The sequence below is a fragment of the Temnothorax curvispinosus genome, unplaced genomic scaffold, assembly GCF_003070985.1.
Source record: "Temnothorax curvispinosus isolate PA1 unplaced genomic scaffold, ASM307098v1 QBEX01006032.1, whole genome shotgun sequence".
NCBI lineage: Eukaryota > Metazoa > Arthropoda > Insecta > Hymenoptera > Formicidae > Temnothorax > Temnothorax curvispinosus.
Genome location: NW_020215812.1, coordinates 285,096 through 300,986, shown reverse-complemented (window position 1 = coordinate 300,986; position 15,891 = coordinate 285,096). Strand labels below are relative to the sequence as shown.

Sequence of the window (15,891 nt, the reverse complement as noted above, 5' to 3'; positions counted from 1 at the left end):
CAATCGGCGCCCGCGACACGCGGCGCTGCTTAAAATTGAAATTAAGTTTAACTCACAAGGGCCTGCAGAACAACCAATCGGCGCCCGCAACACGCGGCGCTGCTTAAAATTGAAATTAAGTCTAACTCACAAGGGCCTGCAGAACAACCAATCGGCGCCCCGATCAAGATGGAAGAGGGAAATAGTCGACTCTGATTGGTGGATTTCCTTACGATTTACGTCTTACGTCTTCCGTCGATTCGTGTGTCCGGGGCTTAACACATAATACGTAAGCATAAGAAAACTGATTGATCTATTTCTTTATGCACATATGTATGGACCAATCAATTTTCTTATGCTTACGCATTATACGTTGTGCAGAAGTGTGTGCTCCCCGCTTAAGCCTTAAAGCGGAGAGCACACACTTTTGCACAACGCATAATACGTAAGCATAAGAAAATTGATTGGTCTATTTCCTAATGCACATGTGTAGAGACCAATCAAATTTCTTATGCTTCCTTATTATGCGTTGTGCAGAAGTGTGTGTCCGGGCCCTAAGGGCCGATATCACTAGTCTCCGATAGAGGCCTAGTATCTAGGCCTCTAGTCTCCGATATATTCTATATTTAAGACCATCTTAAATACAATCTTAATTTGTCATTAACTAATCACAGAGCCGCATTAGCATCTTAAGATATATTACTTAAGGCCATTGCACGTAACAAAATTTTAGTCATAATCGTAAGGCCGTAAGAAAATATACCAATCACAGTCGATTATTCTCCTTGAGCTCGAAGAATAATCGAGTGTGATTGGTCTATTTTCTTATGGCCTTACGATTATGACTAAAACTTTGTTACGTGCAATGACCTTAAAGACGGTCTTGAAATAAGATCTGATTATAGCCCCTTGCACAATGCCAGGCAACAGCTGCAATAGGAACAGGGAATAGAAATCAGAAATCCATGTATAAATGCAGAATAAACACAATTCTGCACAACGCATAATGCGTAAGCATAAAAAAATTGATTGGTCTATTTCCTTATGCACATGTGTATGGACCAATCAATTCTCTTATACTGGGTCTACAATGCGAGTCGTGGGTCGTGGGAGCTCTTTAAGGCTGATTTATAGAGGCCGTAACCGTTGATTTAAGCCGCAATATTTAAGAAATTGACCAATCACAGTCGAATGTGAGAAGAAAAATCGACTGTGATTGGTCAATTTCTTAAAGATTGCGGCTTAAATCAACGATTACGGCTTCTATAAATCAGCCTTTACTCCTTGACTTGTCTCGGCGTTTCTCGGATTCCTCCGTGTTCCTCCTGTTCCTCCGCGTTCCTGTAAATCCTGTATCGGTGTTGGTGTATCCTGCAGCCCGCGTTCCCGCGTACAGGTTACGTCGCGTCGCGAATCTTACGAAAAACTCTCTGTGAAATTAATCGACGCGTTTTCGAAATGAACGCGAAGGAGAATTCGACGGCGCCAACGACGAAAGGCACGAACGCGTCGAACGCGCCAAACAACGCGAAGCCCTACGGCAAGATCGTATTAACGTTGCAAAACTGTCTCCTGCCCGACGAAAAACTCAACTCCACCCCGTCGCATTCGGATGGTCTTGATGCGGAAACCGAAACGGACTTGCGGATACTGGGATGCGAACTCATACAGACGGCCGGCATTCTGCTAAAATTACCGCAGGTGAGTTTTCGCGCGCCAATATAATATCGGACTTGTCGGAGCCCACAATCCGATAATCTTTCTAACCTCAATCTTCCAATGTCTGCAGATATGTCTCTAGACAGTCTATAGACATCAGACAAAATCTAAAAGTGTGATCTACTTGATTAATTTCGTGTTTTTGCATTAATGTGTTCGTCCAATTTCGCGCATTTAATTTTACTCGAATGTACGCGCGATCATTGTATTACTTTTTTTTTTGTCAATCGCTATATCGTCGCAATATACAAAATGTACATTTATACGGCTTGTACGTATATTGTATTAACATTTTTGTCAAGATAAAGCTTTACGTTATCGAGCCGATATGCGCATACTATATATAGGATTGAAAGAAGTATTTGAATCCTAGTATTGTAGACTTTGCTGATCCTATAAAAAATTCGATATTTACGCGTATAGGACTTTACTCTCTTGATAAGACGTTTAAACATTAAAGCGATCTAAAATTTTATCTAAAAATATATTTGATATCTACATTATTTCAATTTTTTATATGAAGAACTCGTTGCTCGTGCGGTCAGTTTTAACCCTTTGCGGACAGACCTTTTACGTGTATATCGTTCGTTTAGTACAAAACTGACAAAAACAGCTCAAGATGTATGTACTTTCCAGAGAATCTCGATTTCACAAGTGGCTAATGTAGTGACAAATGAGAGTGACGACGTGTACGCTGGATATAAGTCGACATGTGTTGCACAGCAAAATCCAAGTGCGGCAACGGAAATATCTCTGCTTGTGTCCCTAAAGGGTTAAATATTGTTGATATATCAGAAGTTATGTTACAAAACAGTGTGATCTAATTGTCCTTTTCGTTTTTTTTTCCATTTATTTGCGTAGGTTGCAATGGCCACCGGGCAAGTAATATTCCAACGGTTTTATTATAGCAAATCTTTAGTTAGGCACAATATGGAAACAACTGCGATGGGTTGCATCTGCTTAGCCAGCAAAATCGAGGAAGCACCTAGGCGCATCAGGGATGTGATCAATGTTTTTAATCACATAAAACAGGTCTCCAGCCAAAAGTAAGTTTTTCTCGTACTTTTGTTTTACGGTACAAATAATACGTAAGCATGTAAAAATGCTAGAAAGGAGTAGAAAAGAACATTTAAAACGTCACTCGCACACGTTATTTCAGAGCGATACAACCTGTGATTCTCGATCAGAATTACGTAGCTCTGAAGAATCAGGTGATCAAGTCGGAGAGAAGAGTGTTGAAAGAATTGGGTTTCTGCGTTCATGTAAAACACCCTCACAAGATCATAGTCATGTATTTGCAAGTGTTGGGATACGAGAAGAATCGCACGCTGATGCAGCAAAGCTGGAACTACATGAATGATTCGTTGCGCTCCGATGTGTTCTTACGTTATCAGCCAGAAACAGTGGCATGCGCATGCGTTTATTTGGCCGCTCGTCAATTGCAGCTGCCTCTACCCACGTCACCCGCTTGGTTCTCGCTGTTCAGAGTCAGCGAGTCGGCAATCAAAGACGTGTGTCGGCGTATATTACGTCTTTACTCGCGACCTCGCGTAAGACCCGAGCAGTTGGAGAAACGCGTCGAGGAATTGCGACGTCAATATGAGGAGGCCAGAACCAAAGCGCGCGGCGGAGACGTTGACGGGCATACGCCGAGTCCACCATTGCCGAAACATCACAACGCCTGGGGTGGATTCATCAGTCGCAGTGGCACGCATGCAGCTCCCGAAAGAACAAAATCACCTAGGTACCACACTACCACGTCTTTGTATATGCGAGTTTAAAATAACAAACGCGCGCGCCCTGTTATGCATAAAAAAATATTACCATGTTTACGTACTTTTACGTAAAGATTGAAGGATGCTAGGCGACGTTTTCGTAGCTAGGCCGCGTTAGTAGTGTATCTCGTTTATGTACGCACAACGTCGAGAGTTTCCATGCCGTATATTTTCTACGTTGATTTATAGAACGTAACACGGTGATCCGTATCATTCGTAAAACACTACTTCCATGTATGTATTTCAGGCGCTCAAAATCTCCGAGTACTTCCCCATCGCGAGGCGAAGAACAAAAGTATCCCAGTAAGCGAAAAAGGCATAGCAGAAGTAGATCCCGAAGTCACAGTCACAGTAGGTCCAGCAAACCCAAAAAGACGCAGCGAAGACGATCAGGTAGCCACAAGTCGTCACGAAGATCCCGTAGTTACAGATCACGGAGTCGATCACGGGACAGGGATTTGGAGAAATCGAGCAAACACCGTAGTAAGCGTAGACGACTACACTAAATACTGACACATAGCCAGAAATGTTACCCTATTATGAATTAAATCACGATTGTACGCAAATTTGTAATATACAGACTTTATAGGCCTATCGCACGTCCTTTAATTTATTTCGAACGTAATATTCAGTTTTCCGAGATTATCTTGTAGAGTTTCCATACATGTGGTTATGCTACCAATAATATAATACGTCATAGATACGTTGCATTCTCCCAAGCTTCGTTTTAGCATTTTCATTTACAGGTATGTAGGTATGTACGTTATATTAAAAATTATATCAAGGCCGACGTGTACGTGTTTTTTAAATACTAAACTAAACGTGTGAAGCATTTTCTTTTTTCTGCTTTCGAAAGTATAGATGGATTAATACATAGATAGAGACACGTCGTCTAAAAAGAACAAAGATGTGCCAACGTCTAAATATGTTACATGATACACTTTTGTAAATTTTTATATAATGATTGACAAAACTATAAAAAGCTGTTTAATAAGGGGCGACGATACACGTCACAAGCAGCGCCGTTGTACATACACGAGGGTTTATACGTCCACTTTTAGAACGTACAAGCATCTTTATCATCTTATTACGTGCTTGTCATTATTTACTACAAAATTAAATTTCAACACGCAAATGTGTATCGTTCTTAGGAGAATGTTGTTTTGATATGCAACTACATTTCGTAAAGCCGCCATACCTCAAATCTGCCTTATGTAACATATGATACAATGTTACGAGAAAGGTACAGAAATAAAAAAAAAAGATGATAAGGTCAAGTGTATATCAAAAGTATGCAAGGATAGAAAAATAAAATTTTATATTCGTATCCCAGATTGTATCGTCTTAAAAAATCCTACGGGTAGTGCCTTTTTCTTTTCAGTAGCGATCACTGGCGAAAAATCCAAGACCAGTAACTGTGGGAGAAGATGTACGATGTAACCCCTGTAGCAAGGGACGTCTTCGATCGGATTACCGTGTAACGTCAGCGACCTGAGATTTTGTAACTTGCTGAGCTTTAGAACATCTGCGATATTTGCTATTTTATTGCCATGCAAATAGAGAATTTTCAGGTTTATAAACGTCTCCATGTCTTTTCCAATTTCATTTATCTCGTTGAAAGATAAATCCAACCAACTGAGCGACGCAGGATCATCGAGAACTCTTGCCACGAGACGTCCAAGACCTTCCATCGAGCTCAGTAGGTTGTTGCTCAGCCACAACGTACTGGTTACATAACGGTCCTTGATCGTTCTTACTGGGGCTTTTCCAGTGCGTATTACTTGTGCACGTTTCTCCATCAATTCTGTGAGGAAGTAAATCAAAGAAATACATTTTTCGTATAGATGATGACGCCCGTAACAAGGAGCTATATTAACGAGCTTCGTGACGCTTTTAAATTTGGTGCTAGGCGTTTTTTTACAATAAAAAGTTTTTAATGTGCACACGCAACTCGCAAAATAATGAATTAAAAGACTAAAAAAATGACATTCACGTTCACGTACCGTCCATGGTGGTGGCCTTTTTAAACGATAAATCCAACGGTGGGGCGACTAGCATTTCTTGTCGTTGGTTTCGTTTGTAATCCAAAGTATGATTTTGCGGAGAATACTTGGCGCTCATCGCGGATACGTGAACTTGATCCTTGACCGGCAACCTGGGCAACCTCTATTAAAAATCTCGGTCTCGACTCTCGAGAAACTATAAGTTTATATCTCGCGCTCAAGTTTTATTTTAATTCGCCAGTCTCGCCACTTCGGGGCGAGCGCCGCGAGCGGTGGCGCTAGTGAAAATTGTCCCTTTCTTTTCAAAACTTTAAAAGGAGGGGACGTGGATGACGCAGTCGGTCCGGTCAGATTCCCGGTCTATGAGGTCGAAGCAGGTCGAAGTATCCCGCTCTCTGCAGAGTCTGGTAAATAAATTGACGTAGCAACGGTTAAAACGGTTTCTCCGAGAAACGAGAGACTCGTTCACTTCACTCCAGTTCGTTCGGTTAGACTGGCCCTGGATCTGTTGTATGTACATACATTAGACCGTTGGCTCGGCCGTTGTGCTCGGTTGTGGTTATCGTCAGCGTCAGTTACCGTGCCGTAACGTGCGACGCGCTCTCCTGCGCCGTCAAAATGCCGAGGACCAAGCGCACCAAAGCGGCGAGCACGTCGACGAAGGAACGCGATACGGCGGTGAAAACTTTTGAGAAGCACGTACAGCTGCGTATCGCCAAGATGGAACGCGATGCCCAGGCGGATCTCAAGAGCTTCGAGGCCTTAATCGAGGTGATGATATCCCGCCTGCCGGCGGGAATTCGTCAAATGAAATTGGGCGAGTTAATCGACTGGCAGGACCACGACACGCGGAAGGAGACGGAGAAGGAGAACCGCAACGACCGCGACGAGGTGACCTTGTCGGTCAAGAATCTTCATATGCAACCACCCGCCGTTCCTAGAGCGAGAAAAGGGACCAAGACTGCTAAACGTCCCACCACCGCTGCGTCCGACGATGGATACGCGACCGAAGGCACCAGCGTGGGCAGCACGTCGCTGGCCGCTAAAGCACAGGCTCGAGCAGCGTCAAATGTAAGGACGCGCAGCTTCACACGAGCGAGCAGAGCCAAATTCAGCGGTATCACGCAGAACACGGTAACAACCAAGCGCAAGAGCAAGGATCGTCTGAATGAATCTTTGCTGAAGACAAATATTTTTCAGACGCCGGCAATGGTGAAGCCTCTAGACAACGTATACGGCGTGGTTACGCCAAAAGTCAAGCCCAACACGCCGTTGAACGTGCTGAGACGTCCGCGTCAAGGAGAGATGGTCCTTAGCATGCAAGGCAGCCCGCTATTGGTCTCTGCTGTCGTCGAAGAAAAAACTGCTAATATTAATGTACCTTTGGCTAACGGCAACATGATGTCCTTGTTGCCTCAAGAAGGATTACGCATGTCAAATATTCCTCCGCTGGATCCAGAGACGATGGATCAATTACAGACTCTTAAGAATCACCTTGAGAAAGTTGTCGCATTGAAGTAGTACGAAATATATATTAGCAAGTGTGTGTAGAGTACTAGAGATAGTGTAATATAACAAATTTATACACATGTCGCAAGATATTTTTATTCTACTTATTATATTTATACTCCCGCCGCGTAAGAAGAAAAAAGTGGAATGTGCCTTTACTCTTTCTCAACTTTTGTGAGATCTTGTACGAAATATCTTGAGCATGTCAAAAGCTCTCAAATATTACTTGATACTTGTAACTATTAGATTTTATAGATGTGTAACACTTTGGTTAGATGGAAATAATTCATTCGTTATGATTATAAATATTTGTATAAAGGTTTTTTTTTACGACACTGTAAACATTTAGTAATTTGACATATGTACTACTGTATTTTGCATTATTATAAAAGTATATAGATGGCCCTAACAATAAACTTGAAATATTCATACAATTGCGAAAGTTGTAACATGGTTCACTTATGTCGTGTAGGACGTTGACGAAATGCTACCTCGTAACTACGTATATTTTTCTAATATTTTGTCGTCTGTATTCTAGTTTAAATTCTCGTGATTCACAAAATGAGTGCGTTCAGCCGATACTCCGCTAGCCTAGCAATCGTGAGCAGTCGCTCGTTTCCTCTCCTTTTAATCCATTGGGTCAAAGGAGAGGAAACGAGCGAAAACGAGCGACTGCTCACGATTGCTAGGCTAGCGGAGTATCGGCTGAACGCACCCAAAGACTCGAATCCTATTTAGTGGAGACTCAAACCCCACTTATTGTTAGCGAGGACTCAAACCTCACATAAATAACAATATATATACATATATATAATTATTATCATTTATGATAATTATAATTTGATATCTATTTGGCGAAAATTTTATAGCGTTTGTGATTAGGTATAGAAACCTTTTTTACATATTCCGAATCATAGAGCAATAAACAAACGGACCAATCGCACTCGAGTATTCTCAAGCTTTCTATTTATATAGTTTCGGGCATGTTTATGTTGGGCTGCGTTCAGAAATTCAACCTGGGTAACTCTAAAGCCCCTTGCACAATGCCAGGCAACAGGCAATAGGAACAGGGAATAGAAATCAGAAATCATGTATAAATGCAGAATAAACAGTGACACAGGCACGAGACACAGAGTTTCCGTCACGTTGGAAATTCTGTGCCTCGTGCCTGTTGCCAACCAATCATAGCATTCGAATTTTTTAGGTTATACGTAACGATTTTTTGGTTATTTCCTGTTGTGCAAGGAGCTTTAGAGTTACCCAGGTTGAATTTCTGAACGCAGCCCTGTGACTCTGTGACGTCACTCATCACTGACGTCATGTGTTGCTATCAATTGCTGTGAATGTCTCACCGTGTTTCATCCTCAAAATGGACCGAAGGGATCGCGAACAAATAGATGCGTGCTGCGAAAATGTTGTGCCCAAAATCGATATGACGAAACTCTTGCCAAAATTGCTGGAAAACAAAGTTTACAACAGGGATGATGTAAACATTCCACGGTGGATGGTGAGTTTTATCTATCAAGTATTACGCAGTTAGCTGCGTACGTAACGAAGAGCTCGCACCTTAAACAATAGTTGAATATTGTCATCACATTCTAGTACTTGATCCATAATGTTTTTTCTCCTTTTTTCCTTGTAAACGAATAGTATAAATCTTGAATTCTTTTTAAATAAAAGTAATTTTTCGAAAGGTGTACCATCAAATTAATTTTTCTTTATATTTTAGAAACAACGTGATGTGACGTTATCCAAAAGAATGATTTGTAACGTGTGTTAAAATTATACTATAAGAAAGTAAATGAGGGATGGAACTATATATCATCTACATTAGGATCAACTACTATTGTATATATTTTTATTAGTTCAATATATATTAAGTACACAACTTGATCTACAATAGATATAAAGAATGTCATTTATGAGACGTATACTCACACGCGGCTTCAGATAGCTATCAGAGATAAAGGCTAGATAGAAATAAAGAAAAGGACGTATTTTGAAATATAAAATGCGTAAAGCCCCTTGCACACGAGGCGCGAGCGATAGCGAGAGCGGACAGCGACAGCGACAAAGGTATAGCTTTGTCGGCAACCTTATCGCTGTCGCTCGCGCTATCGCTCACGCCTCGTGTGCAAGGGGCTTAAAATGCTGCATAACTGTACACAATAAATAAAAATATAACTGAATGCAAGTTGAATGTATACGTGTGTCTGATTACAGAAGAACCTTGAAACGCAAGATACGGTTAAAGATGTATTAACAACAATTAAAACACGAGGACCAAATGCATTTAAAAATTTAATTCTTAGCCTAAAACAATCCGACCATGAAAATATAGCCAATATATTGGAGGGAAGAGATAACACAAGTAGCACGGGGAGGTACGACAAGTTTTGTTTTTCTTCCGCTTTCTTTTTTGTTTGTTAGTTGTTGGTTAGTCTTTAGATCTTGTTACAAGTTTACGTACGTTTTGTAAATATATACAAAATCTTTTATTTAAATTAATCACACTAACGATACATTTTATTCGAGTTTTAGGCAAGAAGATCCATTGGATCATATTTGGTCTGATAAACCTTTGACGATTAAAGTACGCAAAGCTATAACGTTCTCAGATTGTAACTACGATGTTATTGAACGATATCCTATGCGAAGTAACCCGCGTGGATTGGTTTTAATAATTACAAATATTTATTACGACGCGCCATGTGACAAACACAGATTTTCGGCAAAACATGACAAAGATAATTTGACGAAACTGTTTGAGGAAATGGGTTTTACAGTCGTTACCTATGGAAATCTAAAAGGACAGGTATAGAAGTGTTTACACGTGCGGTATATATTCTTCATTTAAATTTATATTCTTCCTCTGTAAAATTTATATATTTTGGGTTAATCTAAGAATCGTGCTATTAATGGCATTAACTTAGCTTTTTCCTTTTTATCAGGAAATGAGAGACAAAATTAAAGAATTTTCAAAAAGAGACGACCTTAGAAAGGTTGATTCGTGTTTTGTGATCGTTACGAGTCACGGTACGGAGGATGAAGAGAGCAACACAGAGATCCAAGGTACTGATTATCATAGCGCAAGCAAGCAAGCAAACTATGAGAAAGTTCTATGCACGGAAGTCTGTGACTACTTTACCACAGAAGCTTGTCCACAACTCGCGGAAAAACCAAAGATATTTATCTTTCAACTTTGCAGGTACGGATCTATAATTTTCTATAGTTTTATATTTTGTTGATTTCATCTTGTTACCATCTTTTATTGAATTTAAAGGTCAACGTATTAATATTGTTTTATGAAAATATCCAGTTCCCCGTGTATCTTGATAATTTTCTATATTTTTTTTTCCATATTTTCTTTTTCTTCAGAGGAAAGAAAAGACAGAAAGGTGTAGCTCACTGCAGAATCACTACGGACACCTGTGTATCTGTGAATCCAGCGGATGAACCCGGTCTAGAAATACCTGTCAAGCAACCTATTCAAACAATAAGAAATTATTCAGATATGCTTGTAGTTCAATCTACTTTGACTGGACACGTTTCTTATCGAGACTCCATAACTGGCAGTTGGTTCATACAAATTCTTTGTAAAATATTTATGAAACATGCTTACGCGAATCACGTTCAAGATTTGTTTAACATGGTAAATGTTATATGAGATATTAAAATCTAAACTTTAAAGCACGAATGACAGTAGTGCAAAGATCTATACGTATTGTGATTTGCAGATTGATGCAGAGTTGAAACAACTCAGAACAATGAACAACGAGTGTCAGACATCGTCTATACAATCACTCGGATTTAACAAGCATTGCTATCTCAATCCCGGCCTTTTCATGGAATCGTGACGAAAAGAAAAAAGTATGATACCTTATTGCATAAGCGAGAATACGCAATACTTCTTTCATACTTGATTTATAAATATTTTGATCCATTTAATTATTAGTGTCATTTTATATAAACGACGGCGTATAATGTATAATCCGTAGTGATGAGCAGTGTTCCAATCGTGTACGTATTCGTAATCAGATGAATGTTCTTAAAGTGATTTTTTTTCTCGCATGTTACTCCGCCGCATTTCCCACATAATCACATAAAGCTAAAAATGAATCAAGACAAAAAAATTAATACGTGTACAATGACATTTTTCATTCTACGAATTCATTGAAGTAAAAGTTGAGACTGAGGAAAAACTTCACAGTAAGGACATTCAACTGCAGAATACAGAATTTTATACTGTAAATGATGACAAACTGTAATCATATAAATTTTTATATAAACCATACAGAGATGAATTATTACCCGTTCTTCCATTCTTCGAGATGTGTGTGTGTGTGTGTGTGTGTGCGTGTGTGTGCGCGCGCGCGCGCGTGCGTGCGTGTGTGTGTGTGTATGTATGTATACATATATCAATACACACACACACACATCTTGTTGAGAAACGACATTATTTTTTGCACTCGTCTAAATCAGAAAAAAAGTTTTATTGTATTTTTGTACCTTGCAAGCTTAAAACACAATTTATTTCGAGCATCAAATAATATATGTAATGTCACTATATTCTATGTAATCTCGTGTGTTTATCCTATATTTACGATTTATCGCGATAAAGCGTAAACATTTACAGAAAAAGAGAGTACTCTTTATATAATTCACATTATTTAATATAGCTTGATTTATCTCCTAATCTCCTTACACAGATATAAATTACAAACGATGCAATATCCACTTGACTATACTAAATCCACTTTGACCACTTGTTTATATTCCGCTTTCAAGTGCCCCAATTATATAATTTGCAAAATTACATGCAAGCTCGCTACACTGTATAATTTTATAACAACGTGATGCAAAGAAATGATGCATAATGCATTTAATGCTCAAATATCCAAATTTCGCATGTTGATGAAATTTAAAGAATATAAAATTCCGAACCGTATTTGCATTGAGATTTCTATGAAAAAATCGGAAACGTTCCTGGATTTTTGTTCTTAAAATCTAACTGAGAAATATTTGTTACATATATTTCTCAGTTGTGTACATACATACGCAAAAGAAGCCAGTTATATGAACTTTTACGTATGAATAAATTAACTATAATCTACATAATACACGTTCGTTAAGTAAAAGTGTAGCTATTGGTTTTATTTATAGTGCCATACGTGATGGAATAAATAATGGATAATTAATGTCGCGGCACGCGAGTCCATGGGATGAAGAAGGAACGAAGGAGAGGAAGATGAATTTTACTTTATATTATTATATTTTCGATAAATGTTCGTGTTGACGTACTCCGCACGTAGGTAAGTACAGCGCGTAAAACCTAATGCCTAATACAAGGATTGCGCGTTGGAGGAACGTGGTCGTTTGATCTTTTCCAGGTTCTTGATCACGAGATCATGCAGCGAACAATAACGATTGCGAACTTCACACATGACGAGCCATAAGCTTACATACTCCTTCTCGTCTAGTTCTTGAATCGCTCTTCTATAATCGATGATGTGTGGGTATTTCGCGACTTTACTAACAATCTTTCCTCTAGAGATGAAATATCTGTAAAACGAAGAGTTGAGGGGTAAAAGACGTTTTTCCCGTAGTCGTAGTATACAAATATTGAGAATGCAGTTGTCCTTACACATAGACATACATCTATATCGTTTATTCGTAATATTCCGTACCTAGAAATTTGATCGAAGAATGCCGCGGCTTCGCTTTCAACCGATTGAATTTCAGATAATGTATCTTCTTGAATAGATACACCAAAGTTGTTTCCGTCTTCGATTTTTGGGATTAAAAAAGAGATCCACATTTTTAGCTAGAAAATTGAAAACACGTGTACGTTCCGTCAACTATATTCAACGGGTACGTAAAAAAAGATTATGGTACCGACGAAAAATCATTCTGTATCAATCAATATATTCTGAATAGACGTGGAAGAAAATTTCATAAAATTGCCTTAATTTTTTTAAAATAAAGTTTCCAGTATGTAATCCTATCTTTTGTACGCACTATGAAAAAAAAAATGTATATAAAAGTCTAACTTGTATATATGTAGATGTTGGCATACTTGATACTCACTAAATTGGAATCCTCCAAGAGTTGCCTGATGTAGGGTTTAACTATGTGAATCAAATCGCACAACTTTTTATTGCATGGTACAGGGCCAGTTGGAAGCACCATAACTTTGGTTCCGCTGGTCTCTTCTCCATTATTGTCCAATTTAAGCTTTTTCGCAGCAGGGGCATCTTCGGAATGATTAAGAATTATAGGGTCTGGAATGGGTACATTTAAGTCTTGATGTACATCGGACAGCTTTCGATTGCTAAATCCAGGTGTCTCCAATAATTCATTTAGTTTAACTATTTTTTCTGGAAATCCTTTCACCAACAACTCTTCAGCCTGAACAAACATGCACAAACATAAACGATAAATATATCGTGCGCAACTCCGTCACTCCATATACGCATATCGCGCGTCAAGTACGGTTTGTTAAATATAAACGTGTAACGTTATCACGCAAGAGAGAAGAACAAGCGTACCTTGGTTTTAAGAGAATCCTTATATTCCTGAACCTGTAAGATAAACTCAAAAAATATATCACTTTGATAAGATACGTGTGCATAAATAACAAGATTTCACATGGTGTATACAAAACTTTACAACTATTAAATAAATACGTTATATACGATGTCCCAGCAAATAGAAATAAATAGTATAAAAGTGTATCTGTAATATCGATCCGTCATATTAGGTAATAAATAATGGTGTTGCACGTAGCACGTCATGCGTAGCACGTTATTATATCTGTAGCTACCTCATTTTCTGTATAACCACTTGGTAACACATTATTTGATTCATTCCTTGGATTACTTGGATTATTAGAGATTGTGGAAAACATTTACATAAAAGTTGAACAGCAGTTAAATAGTAGAGATATCTAATGAAAGTTTAGAAACTTTCTTGAGCAAGAATTTCTAGAAATTTCAATTTGTATTATGTGTGACGTGTGACTTTATGTAACTTGAGCAATTTCAATAGGTTATGACAGATTATTCGTCAATTGTTTGTCACATAAACAACTTGTGCAAAAAATTTTTAGCCTTTAGCATATAACAATAACCTATTCAAGTTTTTACATTATTTTAAGAATAAATAAAAAATGGGCTCCTTTCTCACGTGTCGGATCAGGACACCAGTGTGTACCAGAGATATAAATATTTACTCTTGTGATATTTTTTAAAAAAGTACCTGATAGAACTTGAGGTAACTGCAGAGTATGCATTAAAATTAACGTGATACTATGTTGCGCATAATGGTTCCAATAAACGTACTAACATTAAACATCAACGTTTACAGATCGTTACATACCAAGTCGATTTTTTATCATAAATCATAAAGATTCATTATATAGTTTACAGGCGTTTTTCACTTTCTACGTATCTTTAAAAAAAATTATAAACAAACTCCTGATGATCAGTGAGTGAAAGAGAAGAAACAAATTTTACCGATATATTAAAGTCATTTTAGGGGAACCAAACGGTTGCATCGTAAATTTTACAAATTAGAGTATCGTGTTATACCCTGCCTTATATAGAAAATTGCCATGTAAATATTGTGGTCCGTGTGGCTAATGTGGATATTTATAATATATTATAAGTAAGAGTAATTAAAACTAGCAACCCTAACACATAATTCTTTCTTTCTTATAGAGACGCGTGCGAGGAAGAGTTTGAAGAATTTGCCAACGTAACGAGCGATCATCCAGCATGAATCAGCAACGACCTTCACCATTTATCGAACGCTACTTGTTAAAGTTACTTAAACGGCGGCGACTATCAATATCCTCATCTCGAGACGAGATTCAACGAGATTTTACCGTTGGATTTATCTCATTTCGTTGATCGTTGCGAGATTCAACGAGATTTTACCGTTGGATTTATCTCATTTCGTTGATCGTTGAAAGTGAAAAAACGAGCGATAAACGCGCGTGCGGATGAAGCGGAGTCAACATTCGCGACGAAAGGAGGTTAAAGCCGCGTACGTTTGCCAGATATTTTTTTTTTCTTACGGTATTCGATACTCGCGGGACGCGAGCACGCGCGGCAGATAACGGAACAAAATGAGACAAGTCGAAAAAGAGAGATCGCGGCTCGCGGCGAAAAAACTCGGAGCGTCGCGACGCGTCGCGACGCGACGCGACCGTCACTCGTTCGAGTAAATACCGGTGGCTTAACCTAAACTGAGCATCGTTCCGTACTGTCGTTCCGTCGGACTCGGCCGTCCGTTTCCTCGGCCTCTCGCCTCGTCGGCGACGCGACGACCGACGACATACGCGAGATGGTTTACCTTTCCCACCGTAGCATCCTCCATTATACTTTCCGTAGGAAAAAAAGCTCTCTAAACCTAAGCACTGTGCGTCCCTTTGTTAAAACGTGCGACTTTAAACAGGAAGTCGCTACCATCGTGTTCCTCAGCTCCTCCGCTCTCCACTCTCCACGCTCCACCGCTACAACGTACGTAGTCAAGCGAGAATCTCTCGTCTTCGGATTCCTCCATGGTAAATTTTCGTTCATCCTTAGCTGTATATACTGCCTCTGCCTGTATTTCCGGGTACTCTTTTTCTCTCGCGTCTCGCGTCTAATCATGTGGGAAATATATTTTATCTTTTCGACAGGGATAGAAGGAAGTAAGGGACTAATGCTAGGTCTACAATGCGAATCGTAAAGTCGCGAGTCGTAAGAATTGACCAATCACAATCGAATTTGAGGAAAATAATCGACTGTGATTGGTCAATTCTTATGACTCACGACTTTACGACTCGCATTGTAGACCTAGCATTATGGTTATTCTACATAGAAGTCGTAATCGTGAGTTGTAAGAAATTGACCAATCACAGA

At 39.1% G+C, this 15,891-nt stretch overlaps 5 protein-coding genes across 9 annotated transcripts; 3 read left to right on the top strand and 2 right to left on the bottom strand.

Moving 5' to 3' along the window:
* The first annotated feature begins 1,286 nt into the window (after positions 1–1,286).
* Positions 1,287–4,072, top strand: LOC112455363 (cyclin-L1). 3 transcript variants are annotated; one of them, XM_025017236.1, is made up of 5 exons: positions 1,591–1,680; positions 2,335–2,470; positions 2,560–2,744; positions 2,858–3,442; positions 3,721–4,072. In XM_025017236.1, exons 3-5 carry the CDS (start codon positions 2,566–2,568, stop codon positions 3,977–3,979), a joined length of 1,023 nt encoding a protein of 340 aa, XP_024873004.1. In that variant the 5' UTR covers positions 1,591–1,680; positions 2,335–2,470; positions 2,560–2,565; the 3' UTR covers positions 3,980–4,072. The 3 variants fall into 3 exon arrangements, with proteins under 3 accessions (XP_024873002.1, XP_024873004.1, XP_024873003.1); XM_025017234.1 differs by lacking the exon at positions 2,335–2,470 and having other exon boundaries at positions 1,287–1,680; XM_025017235.1 differs by having other exon boundaries at positions 2,335–2,744.
* A 105-nt stretch (positions 4,073–4,177) lies between these two features.
* Positions 4,178–5,704, bottom strand: LOC112455365 (leucine-rich repeat-containing protein 51-like). Its single transcript, XM_025017238.1, has 2 exons — positions 5,477–5,704; positions 4,178–5,277 (listed from the first exon to the last, which is right to left on the bottom strand). Exons 1-2 carry the CDS (start codon positions 5,592–5,594, stop codon positions 4,790–4,792), a joined length of 606 nt encoding a protein of 201 aa, XP_024873006.1. The 5' UTR covers positions 5,595–5,704; the 3' UTR covers positions 4,178–4,789.
* Positions 5,705–5,821: 117 nt separating this feature from the next.
* On the top strand, positions 5,822–7,065 carry LOC112455364 (borealin). Its single transcript, XM_025017237.1, has 2 exons — positions 5,822–6,610; positions 6,677–7,065. Exons 1-2 carry the CDS (start codon positions 6,095–6,097, stop codon positions 6,995–6,997), a joined length of 837 nt encoding a protein of 278 aa, XP_024873005.1. The 5' UTR covers positions 5,822–6,094; the 3' UTR covers positions 6,998–7,065.
* Positions 7,066–8,267: 1,202 nt separating this feature from the next.
* LOC112455356 (caspase Dronc) lies at positions 8,268–11,279 on the top strand. 2 transcript variants are annotated; one of them, XM_025017217.1, is made up of 6 exons: positions 8,268–8,492; positions 9,209–9,369; positions 9,527–9,800; positions 9,937–10,193; positions 10,364–10,637; positions 10,723–11,279. In XM_025017217.1, exons 1-6 carry the CDS (start codon positions 8,355–8,357, stop codon positions 10,840–10,842), a joined length of 1,224 nt encoding a protein of 407 aa, XP_024872985.1. In that variant the 5' UTR covers positions 8,268–8,354; the 3' UTR covers positions 10,843–11,279. The 2 variants fall into 2 exon arrangements, with proteins under 2 accessions (XP_024872985.1, XP_024872984.1); XM_025017216.1 differs by having other exon boundaries at positions 8,269–8,492; positions 9,521–9,800.
* Positions 11,280–12,238: 959 nt separating this feature from the next.
* On the bottom strand, positions 12,239–15,462 carry LOC112455357 (proteasome activator complex subunit 3). 2 transcript variants are annotated; one of them, XM_025017218.1, is made up of 5 exons: positions 15,341–15,462; positions 13,534–13,566; positions 13,073–13,393; positions 12,673–12,809; positions 12,239–12,547 (listed from the first exon to the last, which is right to left on the bottom strand). In XM_025017218.1, exons 1-5 carry the CDS (start codon positions 15,362–15,364, stop codon positions 12,325–12,327), a joined length of 738 nt encoding a protein of 245 aa, XP_024872986.1. In that variant the 5' UTR covers positions 15,365–15,462; the 3' UTR covers positions 12,239–12,324. The 2 variants fall into 2 exon arrangements, with proteins under 2 accessions (XP_024872986.1, XP_024872987.1); XM_025017219.1 differs by lacking the exon at positions 15,341–15,462 and adding an exon at positions 13,809–14,864.
* Between the last annotated feature and the right edge of the window lie 429 nt (positions 15,463–15,891).

Excerpts from the sequence above, each read along its gene's own strand:
- LOC112455363 (XM_025017234.1), top strand. The coding sequence starts at position 1,438 with ATGAACGCGAAGGAGAATTCGACGGCGCCAACGACGAAAGGCACGAAC. Across the intron at positions 2,745-2,857 it reads AAACAGGTCTCCAGCCAAAA|AGCGATACAACCTGTGATTC; the intron begins GTAAGTTTTTCT and ends ACGTTATTTCAG. Across the intron at positions 3,443-3,720 it reads GAAAGAACAAAATCACCTAG|GCGCTCAAAATCTCCGAGTA; the intron begins GTACCACACTAC and ends TATGTATTTCAG.
- LOC112455365 (XM_025017238.1), bottom strand. The coding sequence starts at position 5,594 with ATGAGCGCCAAGTATTCTCCGCAAAATCATACTTTGGATTACAAACGA. Across the intron at positions 5,278-5,476 it reads AAAGGCCACCACCATGGACG|AATTGATGGAGAAACGTGCA; the intron begins GTACGTGAACGT and ends ACTTCCTCACAG.
- LOC112455364 (XM_025017237.1), top strand. The coding sequence starts at position 6,095 with ATGCCGAGGACCAAGCGCACCAAAGCGGCGAGCACGTCGACGAAGGAA. Across the intron at positions 6,611-6,676 it reads GCGGTATCACGCAGAACACG|ACGCCGGCAATGGTGAAGCC; the intron begins GTAACAACCAAG and ends AATATTTTTCAG.
- LOC112455356 (XM_025017216.1), top strand. The coding sequence starts at position 8,355 with ATGGACCGAAGGGATCGCGAACAAATAGATGCGTGCTGCGAAAATGTT. Across the intron at positions 10,194-10,363 it reads TTTATCTTTCAACTTTGCAG|AGGAAAGAAAAGACAGAAAG; the intron begins GTACGGATCTAT and ends CTTTTTCTTCAG. Across the intron at positions 10,638-10,722 it reads TTCAAGATTTGTTTAACATG|ATTGATGCAGAGTTGAAACA; the intron begins GTAAATGTTATA and ends TGTGATTTGCAG.
- LOC112455357 (XM_025017219.1), bottom strand. The coding sequence starts at position 13,892 with ATGTTTTCCACAATCTCTAATAATCCAAGTAATCCAAGGAATGAATCA. Across the intron at positions 12,810-13,072 it reads TCTTGGAGGATTCCAATTTA|CTAAAAATGTGGATCTCTTT; the intron begins GTGAGTATCAAG and ends TCAATTTTCTAG. Across the intron at positions 12,548-12,672 it reads TTCTTCGATCAAATTTCTAG|ATATTTCATCTCTAGAGGAA; the intron begins GTACGGAATATT and ends TTCGTTTTACAG.